This window comes from Hyperolius riggenbachi, chromosome 7 (genome assembly GCF_040937935.1).
Source record: "Hyperolius riggenbachi isolate aHypRig1 chromosome 7, aHypRig1.pri, whole genome shotgun sequence".
Classification (NCBI taxonomy): domain Eukaryota; kingdom Metazoa; phylum Chordata; class Amphibia; order Anura; family Hyperoliidae; genus Hyperolius; species Hyperolius riggenbachi.
Window position 1 is genome coordinate 241,561,953 of NC_090652.1, and position 26,852 is coordinate 241,588,804.

General features: G+C 45.1%; 1 protein-coding gene across 1 annotated transcript in view; it reads left to right on the forward strand.

The window, feature by feature from the left end:
• The first annotated feature begins 793 nt into the window (after nt 1–793).
• Nucleotides 794–26,852, forward strand: part of ZNF385B (zinc finger protein 385B) — a 271,136-nt gene continuing 245,077 nt past the window's right edge. Inside the window, exons 1-2 of the mRNA XM_068245425.1 lie at nt 794–937; nt 18,563–18,640. Coding sequence (XP_068101526.1) covers nt 18,628–18,640 — 13 coding nt within the window. The 5' untranslated portion in view covers nt 794–937; nt 18,563–18,627. The remainder of the gene's footprint in view (nt 938–18,562; nt 18,641–26,852) is intronic.

The window sequence follows — 26,852 nt, forward strand, 5'->3', positions numbered from 1 at the left end:
AGTTTGCCTCACCTGCTCTTCAGATTAGCCACTGTGCAGCAATCACCTAACTGCACCCGACGCCTCACAAGATATGCAGTGTCAGAAGCCACTAGGTGATCGGCTGCAGGGCGGCTACATGGAAAAGTAAGTGAAGAGGACCTGTCCACTGTTGTGCCCCCCCCCTCTCCTGTGCTTCTCTGCAAAATGGGGGAGGGGGGTAGAAGCACACAGAAAACATTATGTTGGGGGTAGGGTGGCCTGCTGAATCTTGTGGGAAGTGGGGGGGGGGGGGTAGGTTATGCCACTGCAAGTGCCTCAATTCTTTTCAGTGACACATTGTAGCAAACCTGGTGGCCTTTAAGTTACCAGAGAACAGTGGGGATACTGGCAGCAACAACTTGGCAGGTTTTTGAAGGGAGTAGGAGGAAGAGGAAATCTGCAATCCAGGAAGGTATCTTTTATACCTTCAGACTTTTTGTGTTGTCATTTTTCAGCTGCCTCATTTGCTGTCATGATACACCTGTATGTTGTCGCCCTAGGTCTCCTCTGTGTGACAGTGATGGGTACACACTGGGCTCGAATCTATGATGTGCTACACTTCTCATTCAAACCCCACAAGGATGTCATCTATTTTAGTTTGCTATTGTAACGTGCATTCTCTGCTAAGAATACCCGGCTATTTATAACCTCACAGCCATTGTTTTGTGTGTATTGGAAGCTAACAGGCTGGTTCTGCTCTCTCTGGAATCAAGCCGCACACATGATCTGGTCAGTAATTAGAGCTAGTGAGCAATTACGTGCAATTTGTTCAGTGTTATCGCTCCGGCTGCGGTCTCCTAGCATCCCGCACCACAAAGGATCCCGACCGAAAGCAAGACTGTTTATCTCTAAATTTAACAGCTCGCAAATTGCTTGAATGCCGAAACAACATCACGGTTTAATCTCATAAGCCCAGGTAAGAAGGAGCGCTTAGCACCCTTTTAATTACGCTTACTATTATTATCAATTTTCAGATAAGAGCAAGGTAAATAAGCTATACAATCACAAGCGATTAACTCAGATATCCAGAGGTCAGAACTTTACCATCTTGGAAAATATCTCATATTCTGTGCTTTTCAGTGCCAAGCGGGGATCTGATAAGGATAGAATCTGTGTTCATTGCGCAAGCTGCAGTGCATACATGGCAGGAAGTATAGGGTGCATACATGGCAGGAAGTATAGGGTGCATACATGGCAGGAAGTATAGGGTGCATACATGGCAGAAAGTATAGGGTGCATACATTGCAGGAAGTATAGGGTGCATACATGGCAGGAAGTATAGGGTGCATACATGGCAGGAAGTATAGGGTGCATACATGGCAGGAAGTATAGGGTGCATACATGGCAGGAAGTATAGGGTGCATACATGGCAGGAAGTATAGGGTGCATACATGGCAGGAAGTATAGGGTGCATACATGGCAGGAAGTATAGGGTGCATACATGGCAGGAAGTATAGGGTGCATACATGGCAGGAAGTATAGGGTGCATACATGGGCAGAAAGAGTATCGGGTATTTGTCAACTGTATGTGAAATGTTTCCAGTTTAGTGTTGTATATTGTAGTGGTCTGTGTTTAAAATGGACCTGAATTCAGAACTTCCTCTCTGCTCTAAAATATATGCAACAGCATAATAACATTTAAAGAAAAACATTAATTTGTTATAATGTGGAAATGAACAGAGGTGCCAAAAGGATAAAAGTAGCTAAACATTTTTTCTTTAAAACGGGGAGGCAGTGGTGGACGTAGACACAAACAGAGGAGCTAGGCTGAGACATAGACACTTGTTGCTGTATGCTCCATCCCCTATTGCCTGATGAAGCGGGGCCGCAATGGCGAAACACGTTGCCATGACCCTTTGGAGTGTATATATGAATACATTTGCTTGTTGTTATAATATCAACCTGTTTTTTGTGTCTGCTTGGAGGGGGTAAGTCCACCACTGCCTGTGTTAACCCCTTGTTTTCAGATCTACAGAGAGCGACTTCTTAATCCTGAGTGGACACAGGTCTAATCTCCCCACCTGCATCTACAGTGGTTGCCTTAGTGGTAACCCATGTTTGTGAGTATAACTTTACATACTTGCCTCTCATCACCCACATCAATTCAGTACATACTGCACTATATTGGGCTCTCAGTGTTCTCTCTCATTTATTTGTTATAGCTGATACAATTCCCGCAACAAATCTGCAGTGGGTCTTCGTCCTGCTTTTATGGAAGCAGACATATTGTTAACATACTGTGCGTTCAAATTAGCCGATCTGCCATGGCAGAGGAGATTCCTGAGCTGACACAGCTGAGAGATCAAATTATGGTGGTGATTAGTCACTGATGAGGGGGAATTAGACAGGCTAAACTCTCTACATACATACAGGGTGCATTTATCTTTGTTTTCCTTCTGTCCTCTGCAAAAGTTCAGGTCCACTTTAAACTTTTTTTTAAAGAAACAAATACAGGGTGCAGTTGTGTTGCATAGCTTGCAAAGCACACTAAGGCTAATTTATTAAGTGTGAGAAAATCTGAAGCAGAAGTAGAAGGATTGCCCAGAGCAACTAGCCTTAAAGGACCTCAACTCAGAAAAATGTAAACATTTAAAATTCAGCCAAACGATAGAGATCTGCACAATCTTCAAATCGTTTTCAAAACTTTATTATCAAAAAGTTAAAACATAATGCTATCAGCAGCAACAGTCAGGTGTTTCGGGCTCCTGCTCTTCTTCAAGCCACCTGCCCTGCTGGGCAGCTTGAAGAAGGGCAGGAGCCCGAAACACCTGACTGTTGCTGCTGATAGCATTATGTTTTAACTTTTTGATAATAAAGTTTTGAAAACTATTTGAAGATTTTGCAGATCTCTATCGTTTGTTTGCCTGCATTTATCCTGGCGGTACCCAGAGGGAATGTCCAGCACATCGGATCCCGGTTTTAAAGGGATTTGGCCATTTGAGTGCGGTTCCACTACAAACAAGTGAACATTTAAAATTCATGCATATGCATACAATAAAGATCTGCACTTGTTTCAGAATAATATGAACTATCAATTACTTTTTTTTCCTATGTTGCTGTCACTTACAGTAGGTAGTAAAACCTGGCAGGTTTTGGACTAATCCATCTCCTCATGGGGGATTCTCAAGCATGCCTTTATTCACAAAAACACTCTCTGGATAGGAATGGCACAGTCCAACTTTGAAAAAGAGTGTCTCTGTAGATATCCTTCTAGTAAAATTATTTAGTAAAGAATAAAGGAAACCCTGAGAATCCCCCATGAGGAGTTGCATTAGTTCAAAACCTGTCAGATCTGTCATTTTTTTTACTACCTACTGTAAATGTAAGCAACAAAGATACAGTGCTGCCCATAATTATTCATACCCCTGGCAAATTTTGACTTAAAGTTACTTTTATTCAACCAGCAAGTAATTTTTTGACTGGAAATGACATAGGTGTCTCCCAAAATATAATTTTTAAATCAAAGAGACATTATTGTGGGGAAAAAAATATTCTCAGCTTTTATTTACATTGGAGCAAAAAGTGCCCAGTCCAAAATTATTCATACCCTTCTCAATAATCAATAGAAAAGCCTCTATTACAGCAATCAAACACTTCCTATAATTGCAGACCAGCTTTTTGCATGTCTCCACAGGTATTATTTGCCATTCATCTTTCGCAATGAGCTCCAAATCTTTCAGGTTGAAGGGTCTTCTTGCCATCACCCCAATCTTTAGCTCCCTCCACAGATTATCAATAGAGATGGCTCGAACCTTCGATTTTAGGTTCGCGAACCTCCGCAAAAAGTTTGGTTCGCGCAAACTTTTCAAACCGCAATAGACTTCAATGGGGAGGCGAACTTTGAAAACTAGAAACATTTATGCTGGCCACAAAAGTGATGGAAAAGATATTTCAAGGGGTCTAACATCTGAGTTTTTGCATGCCGGAATGGGATACACGGCAAAAGTCCTGGGGAAAAATCTGGATGTGACGCACAGCAGCGTTTTAAGGGCAGAAATCACATAGCATGCTAAATTGGAGGCCTAAAGTGCTTTAAAACATCTTGCATGTGTATACATCAATCAGGTAGTGTAATTAGTGTACTGCTTTACACTGATACACCAAACTCACTGTGTAACGCACTGCACACAGCTGTGTAGTGACGGCCGTGCTGGACAGGTGCGCACCTTGACGAGAGTGCAGGTGATGGCGGCTTTCCAGCCTATATGGTCGCCGGGCTGAGGTAGCTCAATGACAGAACAGTGACTGTCCAGCTGATCGAATTTGGTCTGTACACAATGAAGCAACGACCTTATTGTCTTAGGTATGCCTTCCCCCGCCCAAGACACTCATATAGCCGGCAGTCATTGCTTCATTGTCGTACACAAGCCCCTTCACCCCGGCAAGGTACCAATCACGAAGGGGAATTGACACATGTACATGCCTTTTGTTTTGTTGTTGCAGCTGCACTGCAGCCAGAAAAATTAGGCAGGCATGTACACGCACCAGAAAGGCTGGCAGCGGCCTTAAAAATTCAGGAATCCGCCTAAAGTCCTGGACCCTGTTGGTGGTGGCGGAGAAGGCAGTCAAGCGACCTGCAGGCAGAGATGCTGTGTGGGGACCGACTTAGTCATGGGGCAGGCAGTCACACGGCGTGCAGGCAGAGATGCTGTGTGTGGGGACTGACTTAGTCTTCGGGCAGGCAGTAGCCCTCCGGGATCCATGTCTCATTCATTTTGATAAAGGTGAAGTACTGAACACTTTTGTGACCTAGGCGACTTCTCTTCTCAGTGACAGCTGCTGAAGGTCCTTTCTGACAGGACGCTTTAGGCAGGGCAAGACAGAAGTTGGATGGCAAATTGTGACAGCTCTGGCCACAGGTCAAGCCTACGCACCCAGTAGTCCAGGGGTTCATCGCTGCTCACAGTGTCTACATCCACACTTAAGGCCAGGTAGTCGGCTACCTGTCAGTCAAGGCGTTGGTGGAGGGTGGATCCAGAAGGGCTAAGGCAAGACGTTGGACTAAAGAATGTCCGCATGTCCGACATCACCATAAGATCGCTAGAACGTCCTGTCCTTGCCTGCATGGACATGGGAGGAGGAGGATTACTGGCAGTGGCACCTTTATTCCGTTGTGCTCTGACATCACCCTTAAACACATTGTAAAGCATAGTTGCCAGCTTGTTCTGCAAGTGCTGCATCCTTTCTGCCTTCTGGTGATTTGGAAACATCTCCGCCACTTTGTGCCTATACCGAGGGTCTAGTAGCGTGGCCAACCAGTACAGCTCATTCCCCTTGAGTTTTTTTAAACGGGTGTCCCTCAACAGGCTGGACAGCATAAAAGACGCCATCTGCACAAATTTGGATGAAGACGTACTATCCATCGCCTCTTGCTCTTCCTCAGTGATGTCAGGTAAGTTCTCCTCCTCCCCCAAGCAAAGAACAATACCACGGGAAAGTTGAGCAGCACAAGCCCCCTGCTACACCTGCTGTGGTTGTTCTTCTGCCTCCTCCTCAAAAAAACCTTCCTCATCATCTGACTCCTCTTCCCCACACGACTCTTCCTCCGCCTCCTCCTCCCTCTGTGCTGACGCGGGTGTTGAGGAATCATCTGCTTCTGCTGAGAATTGATCCCATGACTCTTCCTCCTGTTCCTGTTCCTGTTCACGCTCCTCCACAGCTTGATCCACCACTCTACGCACGGCTTGCTCCAGGAAGAAAGCATATGGGATCAAGTCGCTGATGGCGCCTTCACTGCGACTCTCCAGGTTTGTCACCTCCTCAAACGGCTGCATGAGCCTGCAGGCATTTCGCATGAGTGTCCAGTACTTCGGCCAGAACATCCCCATCTCCCCAGAGCATGTCCTTTGACTGTAGTTGTAGAGATACTGTTTGACGGCTTTCTCCTGTTGTAGCAGGCAGTTGAACATCAGGAGCGTTGAATTCCAGCGAGTCAGGCTGTTGCAAATCAAGCGTCTCACTGGCAATTTGTTTCTCCGCTGAATATCGGCAAAGCGTGCCATGGCCGTGTAAGACTGCCTGAAATGCCCACACACCTTCCTGGACTGCTTCAGGACGTCCTGTAAGCCTGGGTACATAGACACAAATCTCTGAATTATTAGATTCAGCACAGTGCCATGCAGGGTACATGTGTCAACTTTTCCAAATTCAAAGCCGAAATGAGATTGCTGCCGTTGTCACACACCACGTTGCCAATCTCCAGTTGGTGTGGGGTCAGCCACTGATCCACCTGTTTGTTCAGAGCAGCCAGGAGAGCTGCTCCAGTGTGACTCTCCGCTTTGAGGCAAGACATGTCTAAGATGGCGTGACATTGTCGTACCTGGCATGCAGCATAGGCCCTAGGGAGCTAGGGCTGTGTAGCTGGAGAGGAGATTGCAGCACCAGTAGAGTTGAACTGCCACTCAGCCGTTGAGGAGGACAGCGAAGAGGATGTAGCAGGAGGAGAGGAGGTGGCAGGAGGCCTGCCTGAAAGCCGTGGAGGTGTCACAACTAGGTCCGCTGCACAGCCACGTACTCCCTGCTTGCCAGCGGTCACCAGGTTGACCCAATGGGCTGTGTAAGTAATGTACCTGCCCTGACGGTGCTTGACAGACCAGGCATCCATGGTCAGATGCACCCTTGACCCAACGCTGTGTGCCAGAGATGACACCATTTGCCTTTCAACTTCACGGTACAGTTTGGGTATCGTCTTTTTTGAGAAATAATTGCGGCCTTGTATCTTCCACTGTGGTGTCCCAATGGCAACAAATTTTCGGAAGGCTTCAGAGTCCACCAGCTGGTATGGTAACAGCTGGCGAGCTAACAGTACCACCAAGCCAGCGGTCAGACGCCGGGCAAGGGGGTGACTGGCAGACATTGTCTTCTTCCGCTCAAAGATTGCCCTCACGGACACCTGGCTGCTGCTGTGTGCAGAGGAGCAGGGACCGCTGAAGGTGAGAGGCGGAGTGGAGGAGGGTGGCTGTGATTGTGAAGGTGCAAGGGAGAAAGCAGCTGAAGATGATGCACCTGAAGGAGGAAGAGGAGAAGGAGGGTGGCTTTGCGTTTGTGTGCTGCTTTTCCTCAGATGGTCTTCCCATTGCAGTTTGTGCCTTTTCTCCATGTGCCTTCGTAAGGCAGTTGTCCCTACGCGGCTGTTGGCCTTTCCACAGCTCAATTTTTGGTGGCAGAAAGAACAGGTTGCATTGCTCTGATCTGAGGCAGACACACACAAAAATGTCCACACCGCTGAGCCCAGGGGTGTGGGCACTATGGTGGCATCAGCATCAGCAGCTGACGTTGAAGGGCATGTTGGCTGGCTGTCCATAGGTGGCGATACATTGCGCCGGACACTGCCACCGGCTGTTTTTGACGATGAGCTCCCCCTGCTTCTTTCAGGAACTCGTCTCTTCCTACTCCTCTCTGACTCCCCCTCTGAACTGTCTCCCTGTTCATCTCCTCTATTGGGAACCCACGTGACATCCGTATCAGCATAATCATCATAATCATCCTCCCCAGCTTTTCTTGCCTCAGACACCTCATAAACTGCACCAACAGCAGGTACTTCATCCTCCTCCTCCTCACACCTTATGTCCTAACTCAAACATATGAGGTGTTGTAACTTGCTTAGCGCCTTCATCTTGTAACAATAATGTCTGTGAGTCAGTGATTTCCCCACCAAATAACTCCTGCGAAGTGTCAAATGCAGTGGATGTGGTGCTTGTAGTAGCGCTGCTGGCTGCGGAAGATGAGGTGTTTTGTGTTAAATAGTCAACCACATCCTGACAATCTTGGGGAAATGAAAGGTATGCACTGACTTGACTAATACACTGTGCAGTCACACAGGTGCAGTGAAAGGTATGCAGTGACTGGTATTACAATACAATGTGCAGCTGTCACACAGGTGCAGTTAACAGGTATGCACGGACTGATATATTACACAGCATGCGGTCACACAGGTACTGTGAACAATTATGCAATGACTAGTATTACAAATGTGCAGTTGTCACACACACACACACACACACACACGCACGCACACACACACACACAGGTACCGTGAACAGGTGCAGTGACTGGTATATAATATAACACTGCTTGCGGTCACATAGGTAGGTGCACTACTGAACAGGTATGCAGGGATTGGTATTACAAATGTGCAGCTGTCACACACACACACACAGGTACCGTGAACAGGTGCAGTGACTGGTATATAATATAACACTGCGTGCGCTCACGTAGGTAGGTAGGTGCACTGAACAGGTGGGTATGCAGTGATTGGTATTACAAATGTGCAGCTGTCACACACAGGTAGTCACTGAATGTGCTGGGCCTGGCAGTGGCACAGTAGGAATTACTAAGGGGCCAAGGTCCAGCAGCTGCGACTGCCTGACAGGGCTGTATATGCAACACAAGTGTCTGTGGGACAGACACACAAAAAAAATAGATCACAAGAACAACATTAGCTCTCAAAAGAGCTGTTGAGGATGAGGAATGCTTTTCAGCAATAAGTATCAGCAAGAAGGAGCAACCTAATAAGCCTAACACAAGCACCTAACTAAGCTTTCCCAATGCGCTTTGAGTCCTATGGGAGAAAAGCGCTTTACAAATGTTATTGTATTGTATTGTATTATGTCAGCAGGTTCTCTCCCTTCTCTAATTACTGCAGCCACACGAGTGAGTGAAAAGGCTGGCGCTGCCTGTGTTTTATAAGGGAGGAGGGGGGCTCCAGGAGGGAGTGTAGCCTGATTGGCTACCCTGTATCTGCTGACTGTGATGTAGAGGGTCAAAGTTGACCCTAATGATGTAGTATAGGTGGCGGGTCGAACTCGCATATAGTTCGAGGTTCACCACGAACGCGAACCACCGAAGTTTGGGGCGAATAAGTTTGCGGTCGAACCGTTCGGGCCATCTCTAATTATCAATTGGATTCAAGTCAGAACTCTTGCTGGGCCACTCCAAAACATTAATGTTGTTCTCTGCTAACCACTTCTTCACCACTTTTGCTGTGTGTTTTGGGTTATTGTCATGCTGAAATGTCCACTGGTGCCCAAGGCCAAGTTTCTCTGCAGACTACCTGATGTTGTGGTTTAGGAATCCTCACGTATTGCTCTTTTTCATGGTGCCGTTTACTGTGATTAGGTTCCTTGATCCATTGACTGAAAAACATCCCCAAAGCATTAAGTTCCCACCACCATGTTTGACAGTGGGGATAGTGTTCTTTGGGTTGAAGGCTTCTCCTTTGTTACGCCAAATGAAGGAAACATCATTGTGACCAAACAATTCACTTTTTGTTTCATCTGACCATAACACAGAAGACCAGAAGTCTTCTTCTTTGTCCAGATGAGAAATTGCTAAGGTCAAGCAAGCATTTGTGTGCTTTATTTGGAGAAGTGGCATCTTCCTTGGTCTACATCCGTAGAACCCAGCAGTGTGCACTGTCCATTGGATTGTCTGCCTTGGGACATTGCCACCAGCAGAGTCCAGATTCACCAGGATGGCCTTGGTGGTGATCCTTGGATTTTTTTCACCTCTCTCACTATCCTCCTGGCCATCACAGGTGTCTCTTTTGGCTTCTGACCACGTCCTCCGAGATTTTTGTATTTTTTAATAATACTTTGCGCTGTAGCCACTGGAACTTTAAAACATTTAGAAATGGTCTTTTAGCCCTTTCCTGACTTGTAGGCAGCCACAATGCACAGCCGCAGGTCCTCACTGAGCACCTTTGTTGTCCACAAACCAACTGCAGAGAACTGCTATTTTTCACCTGTTGAGTTGATTAAAACAGCTGTTCCCAGACTGTTAGATGGCGAAACCGCCGTCTATTTACATTGTACAGTGCTGTGATCTACTGCAACGCTGTACTGGGGACAGTCCTGTCACTCGGGTGAGTATTGGGTAAACACCAACCAATAGGTCATGCACCCGCATTTTTGGTAGGATTAATTTTTTGCTTCTGCAATATGTAAACTATTCAAGTACAAATGAAACTCTATACCAACACAAATGAAATGCAGGCAGCAATGTACAGGTTTACTTTAGCTTTTGTTGCCTAATTTCATTATTTAGTATTTATAGCGCTGACTTCTTCCGCAGCACTTTACAGAATATATAGACTTGTCTCTAACTGTCCCTCTATTGTTTTCGCCCTCTAACAGTCTGCTAGCCTTGATCGCCACTGGCAGACTGTTAACAGAGCAGAGCTCTGTCGTTCAAGCGGGGATGATCCCCAGCAAACCACTCCCTTGACTTGACACCAATCGGCATTACGCAGTCCTGGGGCAGCCACCTTGTGTCCACGAATCGGCGTTAGGCGGTCACAAGGAGGTTAAGAGATATAGGGCAGTGTTGAACTAGTCAGAACTCGTCCTGCATTTTTCTAAAATCAGATAAGCTTTGCCAAATTTTACATTGTTATTCAGAAAGGCTACATCTTAATGGAAGTCGTATCATGTTAGTCAGACCAAGAGAAAGTCTAAATGGATGGAAAAGTGGAACAGAAGAGTATAAGAAGCTACGTAAATAAAATTCATAACAGAGGTTAGAGAATGTAATACGGGTGATCTTGGGGAAGCACGGCATGCCACAGAGGAAACTTGTCACATGGCACATGTTAGAAGTGCCAGACATGAATCCAGGAGGGGTTATCATCTCATAGACACCAGAACGTGATGTCCCGAAATTAGCAGGCAGTGTGACATTTCTGCCACGGCTGGAATGAAGCTGCCTGCCGAGTTAATACGCCGATCCCGGCATGAATCAAAGGCACATTTACTACAAGGTGCCACATCTGAAATGAAATATATTCATTTGGAGTTACTTTTCCGTTATAAGTGATCTAATGTACCTTCATATATAGTTCCCTGCGCCGAACAAGAAGAAAAACACCTGCGGTAAATTGCCCTGTAACAGTTTTAGTCATGTCACTTAAACAGTTTTTCTTTCTGGTGAACAATCTTCAGCTCAGCCTCTTGTCAAGGACATCACATAAGTTATTCTTTTCTGAATCCTTAGAACAGTAAATAGTAACAGAAATATTCTTTCCACAATGTTTCTAAGAAGAAAAAGAAATAGATTTTTTGTTTAACTTATATAGAATGTATCATTATGCATGTTTTTTAATTGAAAAAAAAAATATTAAAAGGAACATAATTAATCATACAAATAACAGACATTTTTAATGTTCCACCTGCTGGCTTGACTGACAACATTTCGGAACAAAAGGCATCTTGTTTTTTCTGCTGTAACAGTTTCTAACATTACAGTCGTCAAATCTCCTGACAAAATGATGAATACTGTAATCTTTAAGACAGCAGTATTGATTTGAGCCCGTTTTGCCGCCTGAGGCAAAATACGCTCTGCGACACTGGTCATGAAAGAGAACCTGAAAGGACCTAAAAAAAAAGACTTAGATAGGAGGAGTCCCACACATTTTGAATGGGGGAGAGCAAGGGAACGGGGACATGGAGACAGGACCAGGAAGGCTCTAGGGGAAAATGGAAATAGAAAAATCGATATGTGTTTGAGCACCTTTAGTAACCTGTCGGCAATACCACTCCAATTAGATTTAACCAGGTAAGGGCCTATTTCCACTACATGTGGATACTGGATGGAGAAAACTGACTCCAATGAATGCCTATGGGAAATCTGCATCAGAAAAATCGCATTTAGTGGGCACAGGCCCAGAGGCATTCATTGGAGTCAGTTTATTTGCATCCAGAATCCGCATGTAGTGGAAACAGGCCCTAAGGGTTGCAAACATTTGCCACCTAATGGCAGACATTGGAGCATGTCATGAGCAGGGAGGCAATGGCAATTTTACTGGTAATCTCAACAGTAAGGTAGAGTGCATTAACTAGGTTATGCGTACATTACCAGTAGCAAGTAAAATAGCGCACAGTACCTTGGTAGTGTAAGCGTCATCTAAGTAATGCGAGTTGCGCTCAGGGGCGCTTCTAGGCATAGGCAGTACAGGCCATTTCCTGCAGTGCCATTGGTCCTGAGGGCACCATGTTGCTGGATTAAGCCCCGCCCCTTGAATGAAGCCCCACCCTGTGGATGTTCTATTACTTACTTCTGCTGCATCTGCTTAGCGTAAGTTGCAGGCAGCTGCCACTGTGTCCCCTTGTGCCTTGTGCACCCTTTTTTCCCTCTTTGTGCCTCCTGTTTCCTTATGCCACCTTCAGTCCCTTGTGACATGTCTGCCCCCTGTTTGTCCTTCTGTCTCCCTTTATGCCTCCTTCTGTCTCCCTTTGTGCCTCCTTCTGTCTCCCTTTGTGCCTCCTTCTGTCTCCTTGTGCCTTTCTTTGTCCCCTTGTGCTATTTCTGCCCCCCCCCCCCCCCGTTCCTCCTCCAGTCCTACTCTGCCTCCTTCTGTCCCTCCTTCTGTCTCCATTTGTGCATGATTCTGTCTCCATGTGCCTCCTCTGTACCCTGCGCCTTCGTCTGTCTCCCTGTGCCTCATTCTGTGCCCCTTTGTGCCTTCTTCTGTCTCCCTGTACCAAATCTGCCTCCTTCTGTCCCCCTTTGTGCCTCATTCTGTCCCCGTGTCTCCTTATGTCTCCTTGTGCCTTTCATGGTCCCCTTGTGCTACCCTGCCCCGAACCCCCCCCCCCCCCCCATTTCTCCTCCAGTCCCACTCTGCCTTCTTCTGTGCCGCCTCCTGTCTCCCTTTGTGCCTTATTCTGTCTTCATGTGCCTCCTCTGTCCCCTGCACCTCCCTCTGTCCCCCTGTGCCTCATTCTGTGCCCCTTTGTGGCTTCTTCTGTCTCCTTGTGGCTCTGTCTGTCCCCCTCTGCCTCATTCTGTCTCCCTGTGCCTCCTTACACACCCTCTGCCTTATTCTGCCCCCCTTTTGTGCTTTCTTCTGTACCCCATTGTGCATCCTTCTGTTCCCCTTTGTGCCTCCTTCTGCCCCACTTTGTGCTTTTTTTGCTGTTCCCATTGTGCCTCCTTCTGCCCCTTTGTGCCTCCTTCAGTACCCCTGTGCCTTGTTCTTTACTCCTGTGCCTCCTTCTGCCCCCTGTGCCTCCTTATGTCCTTTTTTGTGAGCTCCTTTTGGCCCTCATGCCTTCTTCTTTCCCCCTGTACCCCATTCTATCCTCGTTTGTGTCTCATTATGTCCCCCATTGTGACTCCTTCTGTCCCCCTTGTGCCTCCTTGTGTCCTCCTTTTTAACTTCTTCTGTCCCCCTTTGTGCCTCATGAAAGTGGAGCCATGCCTTTGTGTATTTTCTGATGAAACTCTGCCCACATTACGTGTATTTTCATGTGAAACGCTGCTCGCATTGTGTATTTTCTGGTGAACCGCTGCCGCACTTACATGTATTTATCTGGTGCAATGCTGCCAAAATAAGTGGTGAAATGCTGCCGCATTATGATTATTTTCTGGTGAAACATTGCCGCATTACAATTATTTTCTGGTGAAACGCTGCTGCATTACGATTATTTTCTGGTGAAACGCTGCTGCATTACGATTATTTTCTGGTGAAACACTTCTGCAATACCTGTATTTTCTGGTGAAACACTGCTACATTACGATTATTTTCTGGTAAAAAGCTGCTGCAATACGATTATTTTCTGGTGAAACACTGTCGTATTATGATTATTTTTTGGTGAAATGCTGCCACATTATGATTATTTTCATGGGGGGGTGTCACAGGTTTTCTCGCCTGGAGTGGCAAAATAGCTAGAGGCACCCCTGGTTGTGCTAATTGTGCAAGGTGCGCTACCCTTCTGTAGCTTGTTAAATCACCATGTAATCCCTGCACATGGAAACTTAAAGTGGATCTGAACTCAGAACAGAAGGAAAACATAGAGAAATGCACCCTGTATGTATTTAGAGCGTTTAGCCTGTCTAATTCCCCATCCTCTGTGATTAATCACCAGTGTAATTTGATCTCTCAGCTGTGTCAGCTGGATGTCTCGGCAGAGCAGTTAATTTGTAAACACAGGATGTTAAGCCTATGTCTGCTTCCATGAAAGCAGGTAGTAGACACACTGCACATTTATTGCAGAATTTGTATCAGCCGTAACAGAGAAATGTTTTTTCTTTAAAGGTCTTTATGCTGTTGCTTATCTTTTAGAGCAGAGAGGAAGTTCTGAGTTCAGGTCCGCTTTAGCTGTAGCTTACTGATATACCCCATTCACTTTGTTTACACAGGCACAATTTTTGAGGGCTCCAGTGATTCCTGATGTGACAATCAAAAGGTCCCATCCATGACTAGAATAGCAGGCATATGTGCGGAGAAGATTAGCGTACATGTATCCACTTAATCTGTTTATCTTTCCGTTTATCTGTCTGTTTATGTATAGGATTATTCCATAATGTACACAGCGCAGCCAGCAGTATGTTAAAGCGCTGGTAATTGAAGCGGAGCTATGCCTGTGATGCAGCCACGGCCTTTGATTGCTGTTCCTGTGATGAGTTGCTAGTATTTAATTTCTTTGCTTCCAGGAATGCTGGAGAGGTGACACCATCGTCATCTGATCTGTGATGTGCCTGACGGGGCACTTTTAGCGGTCTGATACTATTAATATGATGTGACCACACCAAAACGGCATTGAAAAGTTTATTCTAGTAGCGTCGCCTACTGACCTTCTCTTACACAAATCCGGATTCGCTAAGCTGTCAAATCAGGGCACAAGCATCTTCCCACGGGAGGAAAATATTTAGGTGGCATGACAAACTTCCATTCATTATTCATCTTCTTTCATGCATATTTCAAAGGTTCTGATATTTCAGTTATGAGGGACTGAATCCCCTCTAGCATTTCTTTGAAGGATTACATTTGTGGCATGGCCTGTCGGCTGATTGCCAAGCATCAGACCAACAGACAGTTGCCGTACGCGTTATCATTGAGAAACACAAAAGAAAATGCTTAAAGCACTACTGAAGGTAAATTAAATAAATAAAATGCATAGTACCAGTGTAGAGATTAGCTTAAATGAATCATCAGCCAAATTTACGATTTACTTACCTGGGGCTTTCTCTAGCCCCTTGCAGCCGACTGTCCCATGCCACAGCTCCGCTCTCCGCTGCCGTCCCGGGCTCCCCACTCGCAAGGGGTCCTCTACTGCGTCTGCGCCGCTGTCAATCAAGGCCACGTTGTCCATGGCTTACTGCGCCTGCACAGTACGCGGTGTACAACATGGGATTGATGGACATCGGCGCTTCACGCAGGCGCAGTGAGGATGACATTGTGGGCCCCCGGGCCGGCGACGGTGAGCGGAGTTGTCAGCGTGGGCTAGTCAGCTGCAAAGGGCTAGAGAAAGCCCCAAGTAAGTAAGTCAGTTTTTTTTTATAATTTGGCTGATGATTCCTTTAAAGTTAATCCATAACTTTAATAAAAAAAAACAAGATACTTATCTTGGGAGGGGAAAGCCTCTGCATCCTTCTGTGCCACCCCAATCCAACTATGAAACCCCAAACTATCCAAAGCAATAATAATGATTGTCACCTGCCTGCACGCTAGCGTCTTTTCTCGGGCTCAGCAGAAATAGCCGAGCTCGATTGGGTCCTCTCTACTGAGCAGACGACTTGAGACTGCGCAGTAGAGCAGACCCAATCGGGCTTGTCTTTTTCCACTGGAGCCTGAAGGACTTTCAGGGGTCCCATACTGGATTGCTGTGGGGGAAGCCTCTTTATACTGGTGTCTAGTGCCCCTCCTCCTTCCCCTATACAGTTCCCTGGTTTCTAGTGGCACCCCGCCTTCCAATATACAGTTCCCTGGTGTTTAGTGGCCCCTCCCTTCCCTATACATTTCCCTGGTGTCTAGTGGCCCTATGCACTCCCCTATACAGATCCCTGGTGTCTAGTGGCCCTCCTCTACTCCCCTATACAGTTCACTGTTGTTTAGTGGCCCACCCTACCCTATACAGTTCCGTTGACTAGAAGCCCCCTGCCCTGTACAGTTCCCATGGGCTTCAAATTACCACCTGTATGCCGACGACACCCAGATATATCTCCACACCCCAGACCTCTCCTCCTCTACCATGGACAAAGTCTCTGCCTGCCTCACATCCATTTCCTCCTGGATGGCTGCCAGGTACCTGAAGCTTAATTTGGACAAGACTGAGCTTCTAATATTCCCACCCCGCACAGCTGCACCCCTCCCAGATCTGCACGTCACTATTGAAAATACTATAATCCACCCTACCTCCCAAGCCAGCTGTCTAGGCGTTACTCTGGACTCTGAACTTTCCTTTACCGCCCACATCCAAGGTATTGCCAGATCCTGCAACTTCCACCTCTGCAACATCTCCAAGATCCGCTCCTACCTGTCCCCTGACACCACTAAACTCCTTATCCACGCCCTTGTCATCTCCCGCCTAGACTACTGCAATTCTCTTTTATCTGGCCTCCCCTCTAACCGTACTGACCCATTTAAATTGGTAATGAATGCGGCAGCCAGACTGATACATTCTTCTCACCGCAGCGCCTCTACAACTCCGCTCTGTAAAGCACTACACTGGCTCCCCATCAGCTTTAGGATCAATTTCAAAATCCTGTGCTTTGCCTACAAATCAGTGCACAAGACCTGCCCAACCTACATCTCTGATCTGGTCCACAGGCACATACCAGCCCGCCCCCTCCGATCCTCCAATGACCTGCGCCTAGTCGCACCACGCATAACTCAGTCACACGCACGATTGCAGGACTTCACCAGGGCCGCCCCTACTCTCTGGAACTCTCTCCCACCAGCCGTCAGACTCGCCCCCACCTTTAATTCCTTCAAACAAGCTCTCAAGACTCACCTCTTCACGCTCGCATACCCCCCTACACCAGCACCATAATATGTTCTGTTAGACCCCCTCTCAAAAGACGCACCTATTGTCTCCACCCCACCCTTTAGATTGTAAGCCTCCGGCAGGGCCCTCCTCCCTAACGTATCCAGCTTGATTATGCAATCTTACTCGCAACCACCCCTCTTGTAGACTCGAACAGTCTCTATTTTGACCTATGACACTGTATTGTTATCAAATCATTTGCATGATCTTGTTTTGTTGTGAGTTTCCGTATGTTCTACCTGTATGTTAACCCATTTATCTATTGTGCAGCGCTGCGTAAGATGTTGGCGCTTTATAAATACAATAAATAATAATAATAATAATAGTGCTTTTCCCCTCCCTCCCCCATATGGCTTCCCTGGTGATCTAGGGCTTCACCTCCAATATAGCTTCCCTGGTAGTCTAGAGAGGGCCAAACATAATGCAAAGTGGTGAAACCACTTGGGGGCCAAATTTAAAGGATATGAGGGCCAGAGTATGATCTAGAGGCACGTGCTTACTTAATTCTTTTATCTGGAGACATGGACATATTTATTTATTTTATCTGGAATCATGTGACTATTTAATTGTGAGGCACATGGCCACTTTATTCTAATATCAAGGGGACCATGGCTTCACAATTTATGCATTTGGGTATTTGGGTAACCATGCTTCTTAATTCTGGTATCTAGGGACAACACAATTGTCTTACAACAGTTTTGCAGCTTACAGATAAAAGTTAGAGCCTCTGTAACAAAGTTTTCAGCCTTAGTTCTTCTATCCTATAAATTCCTATGCCTGTTCTAATGTGGTCTGGCTTACTGCAGCCTTTCCTACTTGCACAGTGGCTGTATTATCTCTGTTATATGATCTAATCTTCTCTCCTCTGTCAGCTCCGTTGGGCTGAGGCACTCAGACTGGAATGTGCAGGGCTGCTTGTGATTGGCTAGAAGCTATACACACCCCCTCCAGGCCCCCTGCAGGCTCTGTATGACTCACACACTCTGCTTATGTGAGCCTATCACAAGCTGGTTAGTTTGTTTGTAAACACTGCCTAAAACTGGCAATTACAAGCCAGGTTTGCAGCAGAGAGTGGCAGAAACAGCACAGAGGGGCCCAGGAGAACATAATGAATAGAATGGTATGCTTTTTGTGCTAAGAATTTTAGAGTACAGATTCTCTTTAAACTGCCTCTACTGCAGTATTGAATTGTGGTCTCACATTGCTTGTTGGACTGAAATATTCCAACTTGCCTTAACACCCTTTCAACCAATAAACCGGAAAGGGTGGGGGAAAAGGCATATATGAATTGGTTTTCCTGGGGCCCTGTATGGTCTTAATCCGTATCTGATGTTCAAACAAATTAGCTGTAATGGTGAGGGGAAAGTCTTTAAGAGACTCTGTTAAGAGTGGAGAGGTGGGAGGTTAGTGTTAGGAGTCAAGAGGGGAAGGTTAGGACCGGAGTGGGAGGTTAGTGTTAGGTGTTAAAAGAGGGAAAAGTTAGTGTTAAAATAGAGTACAGTGTTTCCCTAGGCGCTATATTACCCAGATACGCCCCTGCTTGCAGATAAAGGAAATGAGTGCTATGAAGAGGAAAGTTGGTCTAATCTACATCATCCCTTCCTAGGGTATATGGTAGGAGGTGCTAAGAGTTGCAGAGCAATGATGAGCTACTGAGCACTGGCTCTGCTTTATTTTTTTCTCTTTCACTTTTAACGGGCTGCTATAGCTGGTTTATTTTAAAGATGGTTCTTACTTACCTGACTGTTGTGCTGATCCGTTGCCTTTAATATTTTCAGAGCCACTCGCCCAGAAAGAAAATGCAGATCAGATATTAAGGCTCCGTTCTTACTCTGCTGGATGCATGCTTGTTCCAGGTTAGTGACTCAGAGACTTGCAGCCAAAATGTCAGTGCAATGGCCAGGCAATAATCATTTGTTAAAAAATGAAAAGTGGATAGCAGTGTCTGTTTCCATGCTCCTGTACAGACTTCTTTTATGTTACATGAACACGTTGGTTTTTTTTAATATCTAACCAGATTGCAAGAAACATATGATAGAGACGTGTTTTATGACCTATCCTATCAGGTAGAAATGTCCCCACCTATTGAAATTATGTAACTCCCAAGGATGACTTAATCTTGATGCAAGGTGTGAGGGTTTTTTTGCCAAGTGGCCACACCCTTCCCCCCACAACTGTAGCATGATATTAGTCCCAACATTTTATTGTATGGCTTTAAGACACACCTTCACCACACCTCCAGCCACACCACTGTTACATTTACTAGGCATCTTACCACCAAAAATTCAGGAGCAATTTATTATATTTTCATTATTCAAGGCACTTTTGGTTTTTCTGCCATTGTGACTTTTCTTTCATGTAAGCAGTTGAAAATACATTTTCAAAATTTGAGGCATTGGAAGTTTTAAGTTTCATGAACACATTTTTAGTTCAGAACTACACAAATGTCTACATCACACTTAAAGGGACTCCGAGCAGTGCAGAAACTATGGAAAGATGCATATCATTTTAAAGCTCTCTTTCTCCTCTTTCCAATGATATATAAACCGCCGCCCTATGCCTTTTAGTTTTTGCTATTTTCGCGATTGAAATTGCAGTGGCGAGATTGAATTTGCCATTGCCGCGATTTCGACCGCGAAAATAGAGAAAACTAAAAGGCCTAGGGTGATGATTTAGGTGTCGGCAGAAAGAGGAGAAAGAGAGCTTTAAAATGATATCCATCTTTTCATAGTTACATTGTATTACACAGGGTGACTTTTTCTCAAAGTCAGCAGCTCCATTTAGCAGAAAAAGTCGCCCTGTGTAATACAATGTAACTATGGAAAGATGCATATCATTTTAAAGCTCCCTTTCTCCTCTTTCTGCCGACACCTAAATCATCACCCTACGCCTTTTAGTTTTCTCTATTTTCGCGTTCGAAATCGCGGCCATGGCAAATTCAATCTCGAAAATAGCGAAAACTAAAAGGCGTAGGGCGGCGGTTTATATATCATTGGAAGAGCTTTAAAATGATATGCAGCTTTCCATACTTTCTGCACTGCTCGGAGTCCCTTTAAAGGGAGCCTGAAGTGCAAATAAACTTATGGAATCATTATTTCTATGTGTAGCAAGGATGAGAAATACAACATTAGTAACATGGGCATACATCTCATATTTCTATGTTCAGTCTGATGCAATCTTAAAACTTAAGCCATTAGACTGTCACTGTTTTAGCTTCAATTTACTTTTCAGGAAACTGAAAGACTGAATTTGATAAGGTGTTTTGCATAGATATTTAACTCAAGTTTTTGTGGGGTTTTTTGACTCTCGCTCTACTAAAAAAGAGAAACGGACTTCAGAGATTTTGTTACAAGGGCTAGTATTATATGTACCTATGTTTATCTCATCATGTCACACATTCCTTCAGGTACGCTTTTAAACAAAGGACAAATGAGGAAGAAAGAGGGATTAAACTCCAAAAGATTCTTGCAGTTTACTTTCGTATTCAACATGCGTATAATATAGGTATAAACATACATATAAAATAAATACAAACTTCACAAAAGTACTTTAGCTGGCCGGTAAATTTAGATGTACTGTATATATCTTGTGTCTAGAGCCCCTGAGAGACGTAAGAAGCCAGAACGTGATTTAACCTGACAGCACATACATAAGATTTTTATATTTGTTTTGGCTAGATGGGAACTTTAACGCATTCATCTCGTAATTTGTTTGTGGTCACATTGCAGCACAAAAGGGACATACGCCTGTGGCAAAAAAAATTACTATTGTTTCCTAGCTGCTGTGGAATATAAATGGCACCTGTATTCCCAGCCAGAGAGAGACCAGGTTTCAGGATAGTTAGGAAATAATTAAAGGGCCCATTAAACCAACCCTAACTTTAGGAAAATGTTCATTAATGAAAATCAGCTTTCAGAAGGTATAGAAATTAAATATTCTGTTTCTACAGTGATGAAGAACTGTGAGGCCACTTGCACACTGTGTCGCCACTTCCCTGCCGCAAAGGCCATGCAAGTCTATGAAGACTTGCACAGTTCACGCAATAGGATGCGATGCATTGCCCTGGACCTAAGCAAATTGCAGCAATGCCGACGCAAAGGCTGCAGCACTTTACCAGACAATCCGTTCCTACTGCACGGATTATGCAGCAGGTGTGACGGGAGTGTGATGTGAGGCAGCGCACATGCGTGGACTGACGGGAATCCCAGTAAAGTACTTCCTGCCCAGCAGGGTGTACATCACTAGCCAGGGGGTGGTGCTATGCATATAATGTTACTGCACCGTGGCACAGGGTCATATAAAGGCTGATTTCTGTGGTGCGATGCAATCCTACCCTCTCCTGCTAAAGATGCCCATTCCGCGCTAGGATTGCCGACGAGCCGGATGTTGAAAGATTCCAGGGGGGCTGTGGGGAGCAGAGGGGCACAGAGAGTGGTGCGGGTGGACACAGAGGCATGTCCTTTAGATGGGAACATGCCTCTGTGGCCCGTTTGTGTCCACAAATCTGCCTTGGGTACACTTTAAAGCGAGAAATAACCTTTTAGGGCTGGTGCACACCAAGCGTTTTTGGTAGCATTTTCAAAACCGCTGCCGCCTGTGAAATCGCTTGGCTAATGTATCTCAATAGAATGGTGCACACCAGCGGTTTGAGGTTTTTAACAAACCGCAAACGTGGCTCCTGCAGCATTTTTGCGGTTTGCAGAAGCGTTTCTGCCTCATTGTACAGTATAGGAAAGTGGAAAACTGCTCTGAAAAACGTTAGATCAGAGCAGTTTTCCAGGCATTTTTGTTACAGAAGCTGTTCAGTTACAGCTTTACTGTAACAAAATATAAAATCTGCTACACAAAAACGCTCCAAAAAACGCTAGGCATGTTTAGAAAAGCTCTCTGAGGCTATGTTCACTCTACAAATCCCTAAACGCAAAAGCAAACGCAGAAGCGTTTTCTGGTCTTTTTACTCAATAGCAATTTGAGCGTTTTTTCACTGTATGGGATAGTGTTTTTTAGCGTTTTACAGCGTTTTACAGGAGATGGCCACTAGCCAGGAGTTGGCTGCTAGCCAGGAAACAGAGGTGTTTTATGGGTAATCTGCTCTGTCTTGTGGCTAATCTGCTATATTTACTGAGTAAAAGTGTTGGAAGAACGCTGATTATTGTGAACAGCCCAGCGCTTTTGGGCGATTTTGAAGCACTCCTATCTTTAACATTGAAGCGCTAATCATTCAAAATCGCTCAGAAATGGTGCAGGTTACGAGTTTGCGTTTCAGCTGAAAAACACAAAACACTTAAGTGAGAACAGCCACATATACTTAACATCGACCAAGCGCTTTTCAAAATGCTAGTGATTTCCAGCGATGCTGAAATTAACTGAAAAGCGCTCTAGTGTAAACATGCCTAGAATCGCTCTGAAAATCTGCTTCAAAAACCTCTAGCGTTTTCAGATCTGCTAGAGGTTTTTGGTGTGCCCTGGGCCTTAGATCTGAAAGAAGTATTAAAATTAAAAGCAGAAATTGTGCAGAATTTGCAGAAAGTAGGGTTGCAGCTCCCATGAAACCAGGTTCTCCAGGTCAGTCCAGTGAATCGAAGTGATACTGTGCATGTAAGTATGTGGACCATGGCAGAGATTAGATACAGTAGCTTGCCCATTAGCATCATTAGCTGACCCATAAGTAGTTACTGGAGCAGAGAAGAGCTGCAATAATTATTCTTATTTTCCTGAGTCTGAATCAATGCTTCAATATTCCAATCAATTTGTAAGACTTTTATGGTAAAGATATAACAAATACCCACTGTAAGGATTCCTCCTGTGGCGTGTTCTGTCCATTGCGGTGGAGCCGCAAACGGACAGTTGTGGCTTGTCAGCCTGCATTCGGTTGTGCATTCGCAATGAGTCACATTGTCATTTGCAATTGCTCTGCAGTTCTGGGCAGCTCAGAATGCTGTCATCATTCCACCAATGGCTTACTACAGCTGAGCTGCAGCCAGATAGCCCTGGATTTCCTGCAGGCATGTTGTTACATAGGACTGCATGCATTGGTACATAGTCATTCAGCTAGCAAATGGTAACCAAGCCAGCTCAGGATTGAATGATTACCATTCAGCTGTGTGGAGTTTTGCATGCTTGCATCCATTGGCTGATGCCAGCATAAAAGTCTGGCTCCCCTTTTAGACCTCGCCCGTCATAGTTTCAAAACTGTCTAAGCTGTTACTGGATCCTTTGAAACTGTAAAATATATTCCTTCTAGTTCAGTTATCTTGTGGAGCTACGATTATATATTTCCCACGGGGACATATATACGTACTCCTTCTAGTGCAGAGATTTTGTATTGTTTGTATTGCCTAGTTAGTTCGCTGTATTGCTCCAGTCCAGATCTAGCTAGTCTCCTTGCTTATGTTATATATTGGTTCAGTGCCAATATATACATATTCTAGTAAGCGTTTGTTATGTTCCTTGTATTTGTGTTACGGTGATATATCAGTGCCGCTGATATATACGTACTTGAACTGTTGATATCCTGCGTTCAGCTAGTCAATTTTAGCACGTTTCGGTAGGTTGCGCTTAGCGTGATCACCCGTGCTTAGCTAGCATAGTCCTGTCCTTGCGAGGTAGCCATTGCTGCGGTTGCTATTGGTTACCTCACTCTTGTCTTTGTGAATGCTTGCTGTCACTGAGGCAGTGACTAGATTAGCAAGCATTCATTCTGTCAGCCTCTGCCCTCCTAGTCCTGTCCTTGCAGGTAGCCATTGTTGTGGTTGCTATTGGCTACCTCACTCCAGTCTGTCTTGTATCTGTCTGAATGTTTGCTATCGCAAGAGCAGCGCAACATCGCACTGCACTGCCATTGCGTCTTATCGGAAGCCCAGAGCTGCAGTTGCTTTGGGCAGCCTGTGTAGCCTCTTCCATTATCCAGCTCTTAGCCTTGTTGTGCTGGGTGGTCAGAAAGCATGACACCCCAGCATTACACCTACAGTATATAGGCTTTTATGTGTGCATATGGCTTCATTGCAACTTTGTTCTTCATGCTTGAGTTTAAAGAGGCACTGTAGTGAAAAGAGCGTGATTAATAAAATTCCTTTTTTTTACTATATTGATTTATAAATTATTTAGTCAGTGTTTGCCCATTGTAAAATATTTCCTTTCCCCGATTTACATTCTGATATTAAACACAGGTGCTGACATCTTAGTCCTGTCCTGTGCATGTGTGTCCGCCACTGGCTCCAGGCTCCGTCTGCAATCCGCGTACATGTGCCCTATGCCCACATATATACGCCAGGACCCATGTGGGGCGCGTATATGTGGATTGCGGCCAGAGCCTGGAACCAGCAATGAAAATGGACAGGTAAAGTATACTGCACAGGAAAGGGGGGACACACAGCTTACATTGAGAGGGCAGTGTTGGGCAGGTGAGGCAGCAGATGCAGCTTCACAAGTCGTATTGGCCTGCAGTGTATGGGCAGCCAACAGATCTCTCTCTAATCAGATTCAATCAGAGAGGGATGTGTCTCTTGGTCGAAACTCTCCATTAACGCTAGATGTATGAATACATTTAGGCATTAAAGGTATTACTTAACCAAATGTAGACCGATGTAGTATGAATCTACGTCCAGCAGGTGGCGCTATCGCTCTGACTGGATGTAGATTCAAGGTTTGCATAAACGCTTTGTTTTTGCATCGTTCCACCACGATTGTGCGCACCCGAGAGGGGAGATTAAGCTGTCATATGACAGCTGACATCTCCCCTCAGTTATCAGGAGTCATCGTGATTGGCTCCTGATCACATGATCACTACGATCGCCAGTGGATCATAGTGATCATTACAGAGCAGCTGCGGTAGGCAGGGAAGAAGAGGATCACCTTCCTGACGTTCCCCTGACGATCGTCACTCCCCTCCGCTCTGGCTGGCATTTGTGTTTGCTCTGATTTTAATGTCGGGTCTCGGCTTGATGATGTCATCAAGCCGTGACCCAGAACTGAGAGTCAGTGCGAGCAGAGATGCCAGCCAGAGCGGAGGGAGCTAGAGCTGCTCATCGCAGGACCCAGGGAGGTGAGTAAAGGCTGCTGGCTGTACTGGTGACACATGGCTATACTGGTGACACACATGCCTAGCTATTTAAAAACTGGGGATCCAGCTGCCTGACCCTCCAAATGTGCCCCGCAGGTAAAATGCCCTAATCCTTAAGGGAGGGGGGGGGGGGTTAGGCTCCCGGTCCCCAAAAGGTTAAATAACTCTTGTTATGTCTTCGGATTCCTTGCCAAGATGATTATCAGTCTCATTATTAATAGGTGTATGCATTCCACAGTATGTAGCTCATGCTCCTTATACAAGACTCTGTACGCTTTGTCTTGTTAGGATGATAATAAAAGGTAAATTTGCTGGATATGTTGACCCTTCTAATCCATTTATCCAGACACAATGTGTATTGGCTTCTTCTGTTTAGAACCCTTTGTCCCTGCAAATCCCCCTTGCTGTGGCAAATGCTATTCCAGTATGTATGCCAGTTTTTCTAATGCTGGGAATACACACCAAGTTTTTTCGGCAGACTTACTAGCTGATTGATTTTCTGATCGATTTCCATTCACTTCTGTGAAAACATTGATCAGAAAAACTATCTAAATCTGATAGGACCTGTTGGAACTGAAGTTATTTAGCGAGTCATCTATCTGCCAAAAATAATAATAATTGTGTATTCCTGGCATATTCTAGGACTTCTATCCTGCTAGCCAATATATCCAGCTGATTACTTTATTTCATATTACGAAAATGTGTGTGAAAACAGACAACACATTCTTCAACAGTAATAACACAGGCCTATCCCCAGAGAGAACTGTGAAACAGAATTAAAAGTGAGATCCAAGAAACAGTTTCAGTTAAGTAATTTGTATGTTTATTGATGATGCTTCCTGGAAAATCAACAAGTGTAATTTGTGCTGTTTGTTTATACACAACTAGGACTTGGCTAAGTATTCACTGAAAGTCCAGGCACAAACACATTTTAGACAATGAAACTTAAATCTGGTGTTGTCAATATTAATTGTGTTTTTGGCTTATAATATGCTTAAAGGGAATGTCCAAGCAAAATAAAAAAATGAGTTTCACTTACCTGGGGCTTCTACCAGCCCCATGCAGCCATCCTGTGCCCTCGTAGTCACTCACTGCTGCTCCAGTCCCCCGCTGGCAGCTTGCCGACCTCGGAGGTCCGCGGGACGCATTGCGTACATTTTTACGCATTCCCGCTAGTGCAGGAACATTAACACATACATTTTTACACATCACTGGTTTAATGCATAAAAATGTACGCATTAAACCAGTAATGCGTAAAAATGTATGTGTTAATGTTCCTGCACTAGCGGGAATGCGTAAAAATGTATGCAATGCGTCCCGCCGACCTCCGAGGTCGGCAAGCTGCCAGCGGGGGACTGGAGCAGCAGTGAGTACGAGGGCACAGGATGGCTGCATGGGGCTGGTAGAAGCCCCAGGTAAGTGAAACTCATTTTTTTATTTTGCTTGAACATTCCCTTTAATCATAATGTTACCAAGATTTCTCAATGTTTCAGCTATTAACAGGTCAAAGCCTCCAGATCTCTAACACTATTAATTATCAGGTGTTGAATTTATTATCATATTTGAAAAGCAAGGGTTGAATACTTTGAGAACAGGGCTTGGCTCCTTATGACTCAGAGCCCCACATTAAGGATGATCAATGAGATGAGTTCATACAGGATTATGTAATTTTTTTATGCAAATGTATGCAGCTTGAAAATGGACCAATCAGTCCCACCCAGGTTTAAATTGATTGGTCCACTTGCAAGCTGCATGTATTTGCATACAAATTTACATACTCCAACATAAACTCGGAAATATTTGCATCTGGTGTCAGCAGGGGCTGCTGTAGACACCCAATGATGCACATCTAGTTTATTCCCCTGTGCAAATCTGTTTGGCATTTGTTGTCGTTTTTCTCATTAAAATTCACATTCATATGCAAATTTTCGCACAATCTGTATGAATAAAATCTGCATGCAAAGATTCACACACGAAAAAACAAATGTGAAAAAATGGAAGAGTGG